Source organism: Camelus bactrianus, chromosome 31 (genome assembly GCF_048773025.1).
Source record: "Camelus bactrianus isolate YW-2024 breed Bactrian camel chromosome 31, ASM4877302v1, whole genome shotgun sequence".
NCBI classification, from domain to species: domain Eukaryota; kingdom Metazoa; phylum Chordata; class Mammalia; order Artiodactyla; family Camelidae; genus Camelus; species Camelus bactrianus.
In genome coordinates, this window is record NC_133569.1 from 13,478,928 (window position 1) to 13,493,990 (window position 15,063).

Genomic DNA, 15,063 nt, shown 5'->3' on the forward strand with positions numbered 1-15,063 from the left:
TCTGTTGACACGCGTGACAGTGACCTGTCAGCCAGTAGCTCGCCCGCATCTGTGGTTTAATGAAATATCGGGTCCGACTGAAGTGAGTGTGTTGGGGCTGGTCACAGTTCCTGTGTCTGAGAGGGGCTGTTCGTGACGGTACAGGTATTTTTACTGTTTACAAGGACATTAATCTTTGTCGCAGAATTACGTCAGGGTCGTGGAGGTCTGGTGGGATGAGTACAAGGACTACTTCTACGCCAGCCGTCCCGAGTCGAAGGCCTTGGCGTACGGGGATATATCAGAGCTGAAGAAGTTTCGAGAAGATCACAACTGCAAAAGCTTCAAATGGTTCATGGAAGAAATCGCCTATGATGTCACGTCGCACTACCCGCTGCCGCCCAGGAACGTCGAATGGGGAGAGGTGAGTGCCGGCCGGCGCTCAGACCTCGCAGCAGAGACAGGGGGACGCCGGAGGGGGATGCTTGGGGAAAAATCTGGTGGAAAACTGTCTGTTCACCTCCAGGCCTTTGCACCAGACAGTTACCCTACACCGACCTCCCCGCCTCCTCTCAGAGTCCTCTTCTCTCAGATCAAATCATGTCGCCCCCGGGAGTCCAGACCACATTTCAGTAGGAATACCTGGTTAGTATAGCGCCTTCTGTGGGAAAGGGATGAATTCTCTTGGTGAGCTTGCCAGGAGATGCCTTCAAAACCCTCCACATGCTCATGGCTCTCAAATTTCCATCTTCAGCCCAAACCTCTGTCCCAGAGCCCAGACAAGTACGTCCAGCTGCCCGCTGACATCTCCACATGACGGTGCAGACCCGGCCTGGGTGACGCTGGGCTCCCCCTCCTCCTCCCCTGTCCCCCACCTGTGCTGGTTGCTCAGGCCGGAAACTCTGGAGTTGTCCTTGAATCTTCTGTTCCCACACGTCACATCCAGTTCCAGAATCTGACCCATCCTCTCTGCTCTAAGATGGACCGCGCCTGCCTCCAGCCTGTCCCGGTCAGGCCACATCTCTGCTCGCTCAGAGCCCTTCCATGAGGCCGCTTTCACTCCGAGGGGGGCACGGGCCTCTCTGGGGGCCCCTCCTCCCTGGCCTCACCTGTGCTGCTTCCCGCAGCCCCGCCGGCCTCTTCCCTGGGCCCCCTTCCTCCCGCACATTCACCCAGGCCTGTCTGCTCCTCCGCCCGGAAAGCCTTCTCCAGGCAGATGTCACTCAGCGGGATCTACTCTGCGGCCCCCAGACACCCCCCCCTCAACTTGCTCCTCTTTTCTGTTCTCCACGATTCTCACTCCCCACTTTCTAACACGTCTGTTACGGTTCTGCTCGCATCCTGTCTTTCCCTCCCTAGAGCCCAAGCTCCCTGGGCGAGGTCTGCACCCTTACTGTTCACTGGGGTCTCAGGCCTCCCCACGCCCGACACAGCCCTCACCTGACGGCTGATGAATGAGCGGAAGCGTGCGTGAGCAGGTATTTTCCGTCCTCCCTGTACGGTCTCACCCTGGACACACCTTCAGTTCACTCCTCCCCGCTCCGGCCCTGCACCTCACACGCCACTTCTCCCAGCTCGCCGCACTTCCCACAGTACACCCCAGCCTGCTCCTCTCCTGCGGGGGCAGCCTCAGAGCTCCCCCTCCATCCCGATGCCCCTCCCACCTCCCGACAGACAGGAGGCCTCCGGCCAGGACGTGCTTCTCTTGCTATCTTAAGCTCCGGTTGTCAGTATTTGCTGACTGAGGGAATGAATTAAACATTTTATCCAAATACGATAGTAATTTATAATACAGATATGTCTGTCTTATTTCCAAAAAGGAAAAGGGTTATATTTTTGTACAGAATGTGCATTGCATAGATGGAAACCTGTGCCTGCTGCTCACCTGCGATACCCACGGTCGGGGAAGGGTCCCAGTGCCTGATCCCCCAGCCGCCCTCGGCACCCCCTGCCCCTGTCCTGCAGGCAGCTGTGGGGGAGGTGGGGAGCGTCACCTCCCGAGCTCAGAGCTGGTCTCCACAGTGTCTGTGACCCCTGTGGTCGGTCCCTTTGCTCTGTGCCTCACTCACACGAAGTGTCATGTATCTGAAGTGGTATAATGGTCTCTTTCTTTTTCCTTCTGTGCTATTTGATCGAAATCTGTAGGCCAAGACCCCTAGGTTGGGATGGGCCCATTCCAGTGTTGACTTTAGGACCGTGAACGATCTCAGGGGTGGCTGTGCTCTGAGCCCCTCCCGGGCTGCCGGCCCACACCCAGCCCTGCAGGGGGCTGCAGCCTAACTCGGAGCTCTCAGACTCCGATGCGAGAGCATCCTAGGGCTAAACTGTTGCCTACCTTATGGTTCTGTGTTCATCTTTGTAGATCCGAGGCTTTGAGACTGCGTACTGCATTGACAGCATGGGGAGGACCAACGGCGGCCTGGTTGAGCTGGGGCCCTGCCACAGGATGGGCGGGAACCAGGTACACAGTGCACCCCCGATGCGGTGGCCTGAGCAGAGGCTTCAGTCTGGGCTGCAGTTTGGTACCTGTGTCTGTGTGGCAAAGGAAGACATCCTGTGAAAACTTGGCAGTGCTGAAACAGTTACTCCAACGAGGGGATAATAGCAGTATTGGTTTTCACACAAGCAACCAGAATCCAGGATTTACGCCTAGTGTGAGAGAGTGGAATACGTCCTTGCCTGCGTGTGTTAACTGCAGGAACCTTGCTCCCTAACTGTTTGACTTGCACATGTATGTTGTTCAGGATTCCGCCTCCCCCCCCCCAGTGAGCTGGAGCGCTATTACCAGTAATGTGTGTTTTACTAATGTGTTTTCCTATTACCTTTTATGGTGTTTTTCCTGCCTCAAATTTAGATTGTGAAATATTATCAGGTCTATTTCCACATTTCCCTTTTCTTACATTGTTGGTATATAATATACACGTGTGACTGCCCTCTTCTGTGCCTAAAAGGCTAAAGAGAGCATAATGCTCTGAGTTAGAAGGGGTCTTAACATCAAAGTGAAGGTAATTCCTGTCTTTGGACTTAACAATTCTGAACATAAATGTTATAGAAAAATGAGATAGTCACTGAGCTTAATTACAGGAGTTAAGTTTCTTTCTTTCTTTTCTTTTTAATGTATATCAACAGAGAAGGCGCCTCTCTTACTTTTTTCTTTCCCTTTTTTTTTAATAGCTTTTCCGAATCAACGAAGCTAATCAGCTCATGCAATACGACCAGTGTTTGACGAAGGGGCCTGATGGATCAAAAATCATGATCACCCACTGCAACCTGAACGAATTTAAGGAGTGGCAATACTTCAAGGTACGCTGCATCTCGGCTCCTGAAATATACACTGTTTCACTTTAGTAACACCTCCACGTGGAATTTAGACGCATGAACCGTAGAGCCTGCACTCACACTCACTTCCATTTCCCTCTCATTTGGTCGTTTGGTCTCCTGAGGACTCACTGCTCCATAATGAAGCACTCGGTTTATTCTCGGGCGCAACATTGTCATGGCAGGAGGCCGCACGAGGTCCATGCAGACCCACTGCTGATTTCAGTAACGCAACGTTTATATATACCTATCTCTGTCTATGTATGTGACTGTAACCAGTGACTCGGGCAGATGGAAGAAGTCACTGCTGTTCTGTTGTCAAAGTCTGATCTTTTCAATCTGAGTCATTTGTTAAAATTACATATATAGACACACATAAGTATACCTACATAGGACACAGAAGCGGTTGCGTTTATTTTTGCATTTTATTAATTTTTAAATTACTGCCGCCTGTTGTCCAGCAGGTGGGGGTAGAGACGAGCGAATAACGTGCTGGGCTCCAGGCCCTCACCCGTCCCATCACGGCCATTTGCTCAGCACAACAGCTTACATGTCACCTGCTGCTGGCTTTAAAGGTCACGTGTAGTTACTGGCTTGACTCTAGGGGAGCAGTTTTTCTGCTGGGAGGGAGTTTCATGCAGGAAGTGTCATAGCGCCGGGTCTGGAGGTCGGAAAGGCTTTCTGCGGAGGCTGAGTGAGAAGCCGCGGGGGAGCAGAGGCGCCTGCGAACGGTGTCTGGTCTGCTTCCCGAGTTGCTCTCCACGTGAGAGCGCGTGGGACCCCATGCTGCGAGCTTGGGGAGCGACTGGCATTAGTTGAGGATCCCGGTGATAGGAAACAGGGGATACTTTCAGGAAAATAATTCTGGAAACACTATGAGGGACGGACCGATGAGCAGGAGACCAGCGGGGTCAGCGGCTCGCTCGCTGCTCGGTCTTTACATCCTTACAAACCGCAGGCATGCTCCCTGCAGATTTGTCCCTGGGGTTACAGATGACAAACTTCCTAAACTGGGAATTCAGCCTGAGAAATGCTGCGAGTCTTTATGAATTAATTCCCATTACATGTTCGTGTAACACTTTTAATGAAAAGTAACTGTTTTCCCCCAAAAGTGAGAAGAGTGGCACTATTTTATAGTCTTGCCAGTCGCTTTAATGTCTGGATTCTTGCCGTGCTCCTGCGCTGAGCGGGATGCGGGATGTTGTTCAGTTGTGCATCTGAGGCAAGTCCCGCCTGACGCACACACTGAGGGGTAAATTAACAGCCTCTCGGACAGGTGTGGCTGATCTTCATGCCGCACCACAAGTGTGTAAGAGGCAGTTTCTTGAAAGGCATTTGCAGTTTAGAATCTGGAATCCATCAGTGGACGTTTTGCCCTGTGTTACCTTAAGCCCACTGGTCTGTCTTACACTTAGGACCTTTTGTGACATCACACACCCACTGCTCCTTTGGAGAACACTGGGTCACTGAGTAACAAAGGTCATCCACAGGGTGGCCCATCTCATCACGCAGTGCCGAAAAGTCACAAAGATAACCACTGGTCTTTAAATATTGTGACACTGTCCTGTTCATGGTGGTGCATACGAGTTTTCCCAAACTCTCATTTTTTTTGTTTGAAAACTCAAATCTGATCAATGGCAGCAAATACCATCAGATTTACATTGTTGCTTTTAGCTTGAAGTGACCAGCTCACTTCATTTTCTGGAAAACGTCTACCGAGTCCCGAGTCTGAATAATCATAATCTGTCCATGCCTTGTCCTTCCAAGTCAAAGTGACATCCCAGGAGAAGAGCAGCTCGTTTAGCCCTGAGTCCAGCCACTGAGAAGGGAAGTGCATTATGCAGTCTTCCTGTACCTTCTCACGGGATGTTTTAAAAAGTATACTTGAGGGTCAAGATTTAATGAAACTAACACATTTTACTGCTTCGTCAAGGCCATTCTCCAGTGAAACTGGCTTTTCTTTCCTTTGTAATTGTGAGTGTGTGGCCGTGGGGAAGGTGCCTGCTTGACGATGCCACCGCCCCAGAACCTCCACCAGCCAGGGCTTTCCTGCCATCAGCATAAATGTCAATATGATGGAGAGGGTTTGTATTATCATGAAAATAGTTTTGACCTTACAGACACAATCTTAGCTTATCTGAAGCCCACACTCTGAGAAGCCCTGAGCCATACTGAAGCAGCCTCTGGCAGAGGACGAGCTGGACCCCGGCAGGGCAGTGGGGATGGGGAAGGATGCAGGCAGGAGCACCACACGTGCTGTCCTCGCTGGCAACTGGGAGGGTGGGAGCCATCCTGAGGGCTGGGAAGCAGGAGAGGAGCCAGAGGAGCGGGTCTGGAGGGGAAGACAGTGAATTCAGGTCTGAATCCATGGAACTGGAGGCATCAACAGTACATTATGACTTACCAATAAAAGTATGTGGAAGATTGACAGTCAAGGGAAATCCAGAATCATAATGAAAAATAGGAAAAGGAATGTATCTGTGTGTATGTATGACTGAACTATTATGCTGGACACCAGAAATTGACACAACATTGTAAACTGACCATGCTTCTGTTTAAAAAGAGAATAAACAGCAAATTTATACTGTGTAGCACAGGGAACTATATTCAATATTTTGTAGTAACTTATGGTTAAAAAGAATATGAAAATGAATATATGTATGTTCCTATATGACTGAAGTATTGTGCTGTACACCAGAAATTGACACAACATTGTAAACTGACTATATACTTCAATTTAAAAAAAAAAAAAGGAAACCATAACTTCAGAAAAAAATAAATAAATAAAAATTTTAAAAGAGCGAGAGAAATCCAGAGTCAGGTGTTGCTGGGTCATGCCCTGCCAGTTCGCTCAAATTGTCTTCCTATGAAAGCCATGCAGTGACTTCGTCGAACGTCAGCGATACGAAAGTGCACACGTAACACTGCATTTCGCTGTGTTTTCCAGAACCTGCACAGACTCACTCACGTTCCTTCAGGAATGTGCTTGGATCGCTCCGAGATCCTCCACCAAGTGTTCATCTCCAACTGTGACTCCAGCAAAACGACTCAAAAGTGGGAAATAAATAACATCCACAGCGTTTAGAAAGAAGACGAGAAACCAGTAACCTACCTACTGACACGTCAGTTTCTACAGGACCAAGACCTGCCTGAGACCTGCTGCAACTGTCATTACCTGCACAGCTCCAAACCCAGGGGCTCCCCAGGGGCCCAAGGACGTTGACAAACTGTGATTTTACAATAACATTATCATCTGCAGTTCCTGTTTACAAAACTGCTTTTACCTTAAACTTTGTAGATGTTTACATCTTCTGTTTTGTTTTGTTTTCAGACGACGTTGGTAATCTGTGCGTTTAGCTCTGCTTTATTCAGAGCAGAGTTAAAAGCATCACCGTCTTCTTTGGGATTACACTCAGGGGTCGGAAAGGCAGTTTGATTTTTTTTTTTTTTTCTTTTTTAACACACTTGAAAAAAGGTTGGAGTAACCAGACTTTCATATCTAACGTGGTGATTATCAGCCAGTCGTGTCTTTATTTAATTTTATGTCTTTTTGAAGCACTGCCACAGGTTCTTCGCCAAGGTGGCCTTCGTTCACAGTCATGCTGCTTTTTTGAAAGGTGAATTTCAACACATTTAGTGCCTCTTTCATTTCTTGGTATGTATTTCAAGAGCTTTTGATGCAATTTTGTAGGATGGTGATGCTGGCATTGTCACCTGTCTGAGGAACGCTTTTGCTACTCAGAACTGAATTTACATGCTACCGTTTGCTCTGAAATTGAATGTGTTGTATGGCTTAAAAAAGAAATGACAAGCTGGAACATCAAAGGTGACTCCGTAGGGTTTGAGGACTATGTGGCATTAACTCCCTCCCTTGCTGGCATTCCCAGTGCCTCTGTCAGAACCAGCTCCGAAGGCAGCAGAGGGGTGTCTGCCAACCAGAGAAGTATTGTCCGCTGACACTTGGGATTTACTTGTCCCCCAGTACATGTCACTACAGAACATATAAATAATTCTCAGTTTTGAAACTTTGACCTGGGGGTAACAAAAACAACAAAACACCACTGTAAACACATCAAAAGGTTCGTTCTGACCGAGGTGAGAATTTTCAAACCCTTGTTGGATGAAGCCTTACAAGACTACTGTGTGTTACAATCTAAGCTGTGCAATTTATGAAGCTGAGAGTGAATGGACGTTTCATTGGTATCTTCATCCAAATGAAATCCCCTGCACATTTTTTAAATTAAAAAAAAAAGGCTATTTAAAAATATAGTTCATTAACAAATAGGAATTCCTTTCTGTTAGATTATCTGTTAGTTCTTAGTGTTTCTTAATTTGTTTTTTAAGGAAGCATATTTCTATTAGTATTTTTCCAGTGAAAAGAAGACTTGTTTGAATTTACACATTTATTTAGACAGTACCACTTTAGGAAAACCAAATACTGCGAGTGGTCGATTAGATTTTAATTTCTAAATAGTCTTTTATTACCTATAAGGTTAAAATGCTATGGTGAATGCAAAAAAATTTTAAAAATAGAAAAGTGATGAGGTAGGGAATAGCAAGTACATGAAGCATTTTTGATCCTGTAATCATGATATCGTTACAATGAAAGGAATTCACAAACTACTGCTAGAGGGAAATATTTTTAATTCAAACTTAAGAAAAGAAAAAAAGAAAAACTCTACATTTGTGTAAAAGAAAAGGCTACAAATTTGTTTCTGCGAAGCTTAGCTCTTAAATTTGGAGAGTCAAACATCCTAAACAAGAGTTTTATTTATAATCTTGAATTGTTAGTTTGTATTTTGCTACTGATCTGTGGTCAACCATTTTAACTTTCATTCCTCTCTAGGGATGTCTAAAAAGGAATACATTTACATGCCTATATAATTGCGAAATAAATCAACTATAAAAAAGGAACTAAGAGAATTGGTACTTTAATGACTTGTGTTTGCAGATAGGTTCCATTTTCCTTGTTGGGGAGATTGTAACTCTGTTAACTATGCATCGGCCTAAGGTGGCACGTGAACTGTGCGTGTGAATTTGACATGGGTATTTTGTGCAATTGGTTAAGATAGTCTATAAAAATGATTCTATATATTGAAATCAGAAACCTTACCAAACACGAAAAACATCAGAAGCTGCTGACATAATGACTATTTTCTACTGCAGGCTGCTTAGGAAATAATTCCCATTTCCTTGCTTTGTAAGTTGATAATATCACTATGCATTTCTACACATTTTATAAATTTGATTTATGCAGATTTTGATACACTGTATGTTTCTGTAGAAATTGTATAAAGATTCAAAATTTTATTAGGGATAAATTTGAGAAGTTTATGTATATCTTAATTCTGGGTTGCTTGTTTTTTAGGTGAGAACAAATAAAATACTGTATTTTAATCCATGGATTTTTTTCCTTAGTACTTGTGATCATTTCTGTATCTAAACATCACACATTTGCAATAATTACTTGATTTTACGGTTTATAAGATACACTAACATAATAGCTAAAATATCATAAACCATAGTTGTATGTTGAATGTGGGCTTGAGTGTCAGAATTGTTTGGAATGTGCGTGGGCGTGTGACCCTTAACCCGTGTGAAAGCACTTTTAAAAGTACTAGGCACTATGAAAATGCATTTTATTCATTAGAATCAACCTGTTACAAAAAAGAAATGGACGGAAGTCAGAGTGATTTGAGGGGAACCACTTTCACGGGAATTAGAGATTAAAGGAAGGACTTTCTAAACTAAATTCAGTCATTGCTTTGCCAGTCTCACATTTAAGATTTTGAAATGCCCGTAGTTGCAGTTGGTGGGTTTCAGTTTTGTAAGTGGATCGGGCTGAGGGCCCACATCGGAGCGGAGGTGGGCTGGAGGGAGCCTTCATTTTCATAAGAGAGTTGCAGTCTGCTCCTCTGACTTGTGCAGTGTGGTGGACTTGCCTGTATTCGAACCCCTGTTCTGTTACTAATTACTTGCATGATCTTAGCAAGTTATTTATGCAGCTCTCTGCCTCGGTTTCCCCGTTTGTAAAATGGGGGAAATAATAGTGCCTCTATTTCATGGGATTTTTGTGAGGATTGTGTATGTTAATATACATAAAGTGCTTTGAGTAGTTCCTGGCATCTAGTCGGGATAATGTAAACGTTAGCTATTGTTACCTGGTTTCAAAGTCGTAAAACCTGTCTGTAATCAGAGGGGTTAGTACAGCTACATGGCAGATACAAAGGCTCTGTGTGTGGGGGCCTGTGTTTCATACGTGAGGTATCATTGCCTCCACTTTCCAAGAAATTAAGCTTGTAAGTTATGCTTCTTATACTAGGGGTGAAATGGTTATCTGTAAGGGAATAAATTGTTATCTCTACCTCTCACTGTTCGTATAGCATGCATAGAATGTAGTTTTCAGCAGTCCAATTTATAATTTAGCCCTTGGATTGAACTAAGTGCATCTTGAAGAATGTCTAAAATATTCCTTAAATTATCTTTATGGGGGGGGTGATTGTGTTTTTCCTTATTTACTTACTTTTTTTTTTTAGGGGAGGTACTGGGGGATTGAACCCAGGCCCTTGTGCATGCTAAGCATGTGCTCTACCAATGTGAGCTATAACCTCCTCGCAAATTGTCTTTAAATAAACTTTTTCTTGGGCTTTCGATATGAGCAAACAAATTCCAGCTGTCTTAATGATTAAATGCCCGAAAACCAAACTAAAACTTTCAATAGAAAACAGAGATGAATAGACGTCCACCTCTGGCCGTATTATAATCATTGTTAGTGGACTGATGCTGCTGTCCTAACAACCATAACACTGTACAAAATACGTGCAGCAGCAGTTTCCAGGAACTGGGTTCCCCTTGTGTGTCCGCCCGGAGGACCTCCCCACGGGCGGTGCGGGAAGCGCCGCTCCGAAGCTGGTGACAGGGCTGAGCTGCAGCGGCACGGGAGGCGTCGGGCTGCGGGGACGGCTGGAGTTTGCAGGGCGGTCACGGGAGCGGGGTGCACGTGCAAAGCCAGGGACCTGGACAGGAGGTTGTATAGCACTGCCATTTACAGTAGCAAAACCCCCAGAAGCAAGCTACGTCCCCATCAGCAGGAGAGCGGATTCGCTGCGGTGTTACCGCACGGCGGAATGTTACGAGGCAGCGAACGTGAGTGAGCTCGAACAGGTCAATAAGGTCGCGCTGGGTGGAAGAGGCAATTGCCAAAAGACTTCTTTCCGCAAATATTTCATGTAAAATCGAAAGCAACTAGAACAGTAAGTCACGCATGTATATGTGATTAAATCGATGTGAATAATATGCGATTCAATAAGAGGTTAACTTACGGTTACTAGAGGGGAGAGGACAGGGGAGAGGGGCAAATTAGGGGGATGGAATTAACAGAGACAAACTACTATACATAAAGTAAACAACAAGGATTTACTGTATAACACAGGGAATTATACCAGTATCTTATAATAATCTATAATGGAATCTAGTAAGCTAAAAAAAAACACCCTGAATCACTGTGGAGGAGGGTATAGCTCAATGGTAGAGCGTGTGCTTTGCATGCATGAAATCCTGGGTTCAATCCCCAGTACCTCTATTAAATAAATAAATAAACCTAATTACACCCCCGCAAAATTAAAAAAAAAAAAAAAAAGAATCACTATTCTGCACAAATGAAACTAACAGAATATTGTTTATCAACTCTACTTAAATTTTAAAAAAAGTTAAATAACTTGTCCAAGTTCCCAAATTTAGTATTGGAGTCAAGGACATAAACAATTCCAGGACTCGACATCCCCCGAGCCCTGTGGGAACAATTTCTGTTGTATTTTCCATGGAACTAGTTTTCCTCTCCACCCAGACTGTCAAGGATCTCAGGAGTGAATCTGGTCCTCTCAGTGTAGCAACTATATTAACGCTTATTGGTACGCATATTTTTAGCTAATATTTATTTTTCACTATTTCTTGCCACCAGGATGTGTCTTAAGTGTATTGCTTCATTTAATGCTCACAAAGAAAAATCTGATTTTCCACCTGGGGAAACTCAAAGGTTACACACCGGGTCTGCTGTTACCAAACTGGTAGGAAACAGAGAGCCCTGTTCAGACTGACGTGATTCCCATGTGTAAGCTCACTGGCTCACTCCTAATTTCTCTCCTAACTTGGATTTTTCCCTTTTTTATGTTTGCACTTTCATTTGTTCTTTGTATAAGCCATGTCAGCTTCATTGGAAAAATGTAAAGAATCAAAGAATAACACATGAATGTGAGTGAATTACAGTCTTACTTTCTCTTACCTTCTGCCCGAGGTTGCGGTCCTCGTTGACCGCCGCGTCTTCCTGAAGAAAGGAGACCACGCCAGCCGGTGCAAAGGTCAGTTCCAGTTCTGAAATTGGACGCTACGTATTGCTTACAAGTTGTTTTTCTTTCCTTTTGATATGTCACTCTAACTGTGCTCCAGAGCCCCAGTTCTCTGGACACGGTGACTCGCAGGATGAGGCTGAGAGAGAAGTCTGGGCTAAGTCCTGAAGAACAAAGGCTGAGGGGCTCAGTGACATTCCATTAAGGCCCCAGACACCATGTCTGTACTTACCTTTACAGCAGGATGAGATGTTAGATGAATTCCCAATCAGGATGAGAAGGGTTTCTAGACGTTTATGAAAACAGTGCCTAGCTGAGGGGCACACAGTGTTACCAACAGCCCTAACTCAAATATTACTACTAATCCTACAGTTACCTACACTGATTCATAGAAGGGCAAACTGGTGACCCTTGGGCAAAATCTTACCTGCAGATATGTTTTCTTCCAGCCCAACATTTGAATTCATTGCCAGTCTTTACAGCTCAGATTTCACATTTTTTAAGTATGTGGAGTTCTGGTTCCACTTGAAAATTTGGGAGGTTTGAGAATCCTAAACCTGCATTTCCATCCAGCAACAGGACTGAGCTAAGTAGTGGCTGTCACCTTTGTCCTGGGCATTGATGTTTACAGACGTTTACGGAGCTCTCTGCTCTTTCTGGCACGAGGTGTATGCAGTACAAAGACTGAAGCTTCACCGCCGCCCCTGGGCACTGCTCACCTCACACCAGCCCTCCTCCCTGCCGCCTGCTTTAGGACTTTGCTTTTCCTGTCAATATCCTACCTTTCTCTAAAAAACAGTCGCCATTAGAAATATCTCATGAGAACTAGTCCAAAAATGGCTTAATTCTAAAGACATGTTTTATTTTAAAAGGACTGGATCTTAACATTGGCAAAACAGGTCCTTTGGCTTTTTCTACTTGTTTTCCCCCAAAAATAAAGTCATTACTGCTTTGGAACATAAAGTAATGTTAACGTAAACATTTTTAATGGCATATATAGCAACAGAAAGTCAGCTTTAAGATAATGCTGTATTTGTGCTAAGACAGGCTTCTTTACTACTTACTGTAAATGCTACTGTTAAAAAGCAAAATACAAAAAGGCCTACTGTCACGTATGGAGCGCATTTGCAAGTCACTGCTTTGATATGCAAGGGACCTTAGGATCTTCCAACCCAGCTTTTATAGATTAAAAGACCAAAAATAGTGGCTACCATCTGGAAAGAAATTTGAGACTTACTTCAGTTCTTGCACCAAAATAAATGCCAGAAGGATCAAAGACTTAATTAAATAATAATAAAAAGTAAGAAAGCAATTTTTATAATCTTTGAGTAGGAAAGATCTCTCAAGGCCGCTAAAGAATAAATTTGCCTATATAAAAATAAATCTATGCATGAAAACAAGCATAAGGTCAAAAGACAACAAAGAGAAAAATATTTACAATGCATGTCACAGTCATTTTCCGTATTTCCCACAAATTACTGATAAAAAGAACAATGAAACAGAAGACTACAGTAAACAAATTGCTCTTAAAAATAAAAATATGCTAAATTCGTAATAGGAAAACCATTTCTTATAGATCAGGATAGCAGGATTAAGAAGTTTGAGGACTATGATGTTGCTGAGATGGGGAAATAGGCACTCTAAAACATGCATTGCTGGGGAGCTTGTAGTATTAGTACAGCTTCTAAGAGCAATCTTGGCAGGTTTCAACAAGTTAACAGCACAAGAGCAGTTCCTAGCATATACCAAGTACAGGTTTTAGCTATAGTGAATTTTTTAATGCACAAACTTTTAAATGCTTTTTATAGAGTTTTTTGAAATCATACAAGGCTAATCATGGCAATGTTGTTCTTAAAGCAAAAAAAAAAAAAAAAAAAAAAAAAAAAAACCAAAAAAAAAAGAACTATCCTTAGGGAACTGGTTAAATTATGATCTATTCAATGGGATACTATGCAGATGGCTATTTAAGTGAAATGTGGCAGCTCTGTTGTGCTGATGGTATCTAAAATTATGGGAATTACGCGGCAGAACAATATATAGTAAGCTTCCTTTTGTGTAATATTAGTATGTATACACATATACATATACATATAATTATGCTTCAGTCTCTCTTGAAAGATAAATTACTGGGGTCTCTTCCTGGGAGAACCTGGTCGTTGGGAATCAAGGTTTACACTTTATACCATTATGACCTTTTTTAAAAAGAAAAAATAGGGGGCCATAAACACCCCCAAGCCCTGGCTAGCCTGGGACAGTGCCTGATTCTTCTGCTATTTCAAATAGTGCCTTCCTACATAACCGCTTCTTGAAGTCAGTCTTGACCATAGGGGTGTTTGAAATTTTGATCCACTTAGGAAAAGTACCAAACACGAGGCCTCGTCTCAAATCCCAAGCTGATCATTGGAACAGCTCTTGGTTTTAAAAAACGAGTCACTTTTAGCTCAGAGACAAAGTATATGTCAATCCAGGAACAGAAAGAAAGCACTCACAGAAACTCCTCAAAAGAAAGGTGATGAGGAACCTGACTGCTCCGCTTCATGGGTCCAATTTATATAGAAATATCTAAGGAAACAGACTTTTACTCTTTTAATTTTGGAAATCTCTATTAACTTTTTCATGCATTAAGCAGTTTTAAATACTTCATAACATTCTCATTTAATCATTAAAACACTGTGAAGTAGGCACTGACCCCATTTACACAACTAGCATTTGGTAGAGCTGGGGAGCAGGGACCCAGACCTAGGCACCTCTGGAACACCTGCTCCTGAATGTTGTTAGCATTAAGGCACTTAACAGCAGAAAATATTTTTTAAACATGTAAAACTCATTTTTACTTTATGATCAGCAAAAGCCCCAAATTTGAATGTGTAACCGCAGGGATATGGTTAAAAGAGGGCAATCATTAAGAGGTTTAAAGAATTCCCTTGAGTCCATTTGCTCAGCTAATTATGCTAATACTTCACTTTTCATTTAACAACCTTAGTGTTTCCTGTGAAAGAATTCTTAGTTTATTCCAAATAGGCATAAGATAGACAACCATGGCTCCCAGGTTTGGATAGTTAAGAATTTTGGCTATTTTAAAACTTGATAGGTAACCAAGTTTAACTATAAAACTATGAAACAAATAGGTTTCTTCTGCAATCTTTTGGCCAATAGATGGCCAACTTTCACTACCTTGGTAACTATTCAAAATAGTTATCTGAATTGAAATACAAGCAACTGCTTCCTCAGATGAGCATTTCTCAATAACTGCTTTCCCCTGTAAATAGAAATCCTAGTGAAATTTCATCAAATTACAGTGGGAAGTCACTGTAACCATCTCAAATACTTTCTTGGGTTGCTTACCAGAATTCTAGGCTTAAGACCACACTGATTTTTAAGATTTAACTCAAAATTCACTCTGGTATTCTACCTCAAACTA

At 43.3% G+C, this 15,063-nt stretch overlaps 1 protein-coding gene and 1 non-coding gene across 3 annotated transcripts in view; both read left to right on the forward strand.

Annotated features, from left to right (window-relative positions):
- GALNT7 (polypeptide N-acetylgalactosaminyltransferase 7) overlaps positions 1–8,702 on the forward strand; it is a 94,614-nt gene extending 85,912 nt beyond the window's left edge. For both annotated transcript variants that reach the window (XM_074355744.1, XM_074355745.1), the window contains exons 9-12: positions 185–403; positions 2,342–2,440; positions 3,154–3,282; positions 6,245–8,702. In XM_074355744.1, the coding sequence (XP_074211845.1) occupies positions 185–403; positions 2,342–2,440; positions 3,154–3,282; positions 6,245–6,382 (585 nt within the window). In that variant the 3' untranslated portion in view covers positions 6,383–8,702. The remainder of the gene's footprint in view (positions 1–184; positions 404–2,341; positions 2,441–3,153; positions 3,283–6,244) is intronic.
- Positions 8,703–10,806: 2,104 nt separating this feature from the next.
- On the forward strand, positions 10,807–10,879 carry TRNAA-UGC (transfer RNA alanine (anticodon UGC)). The gene has a single exon. It is a non-coding gene; the product is annotated as a tRNA-Ala (tRNA).
- The last annotated feature ends 4,184 nt before the right edge of the window (positions 10,880–15,063 follow it).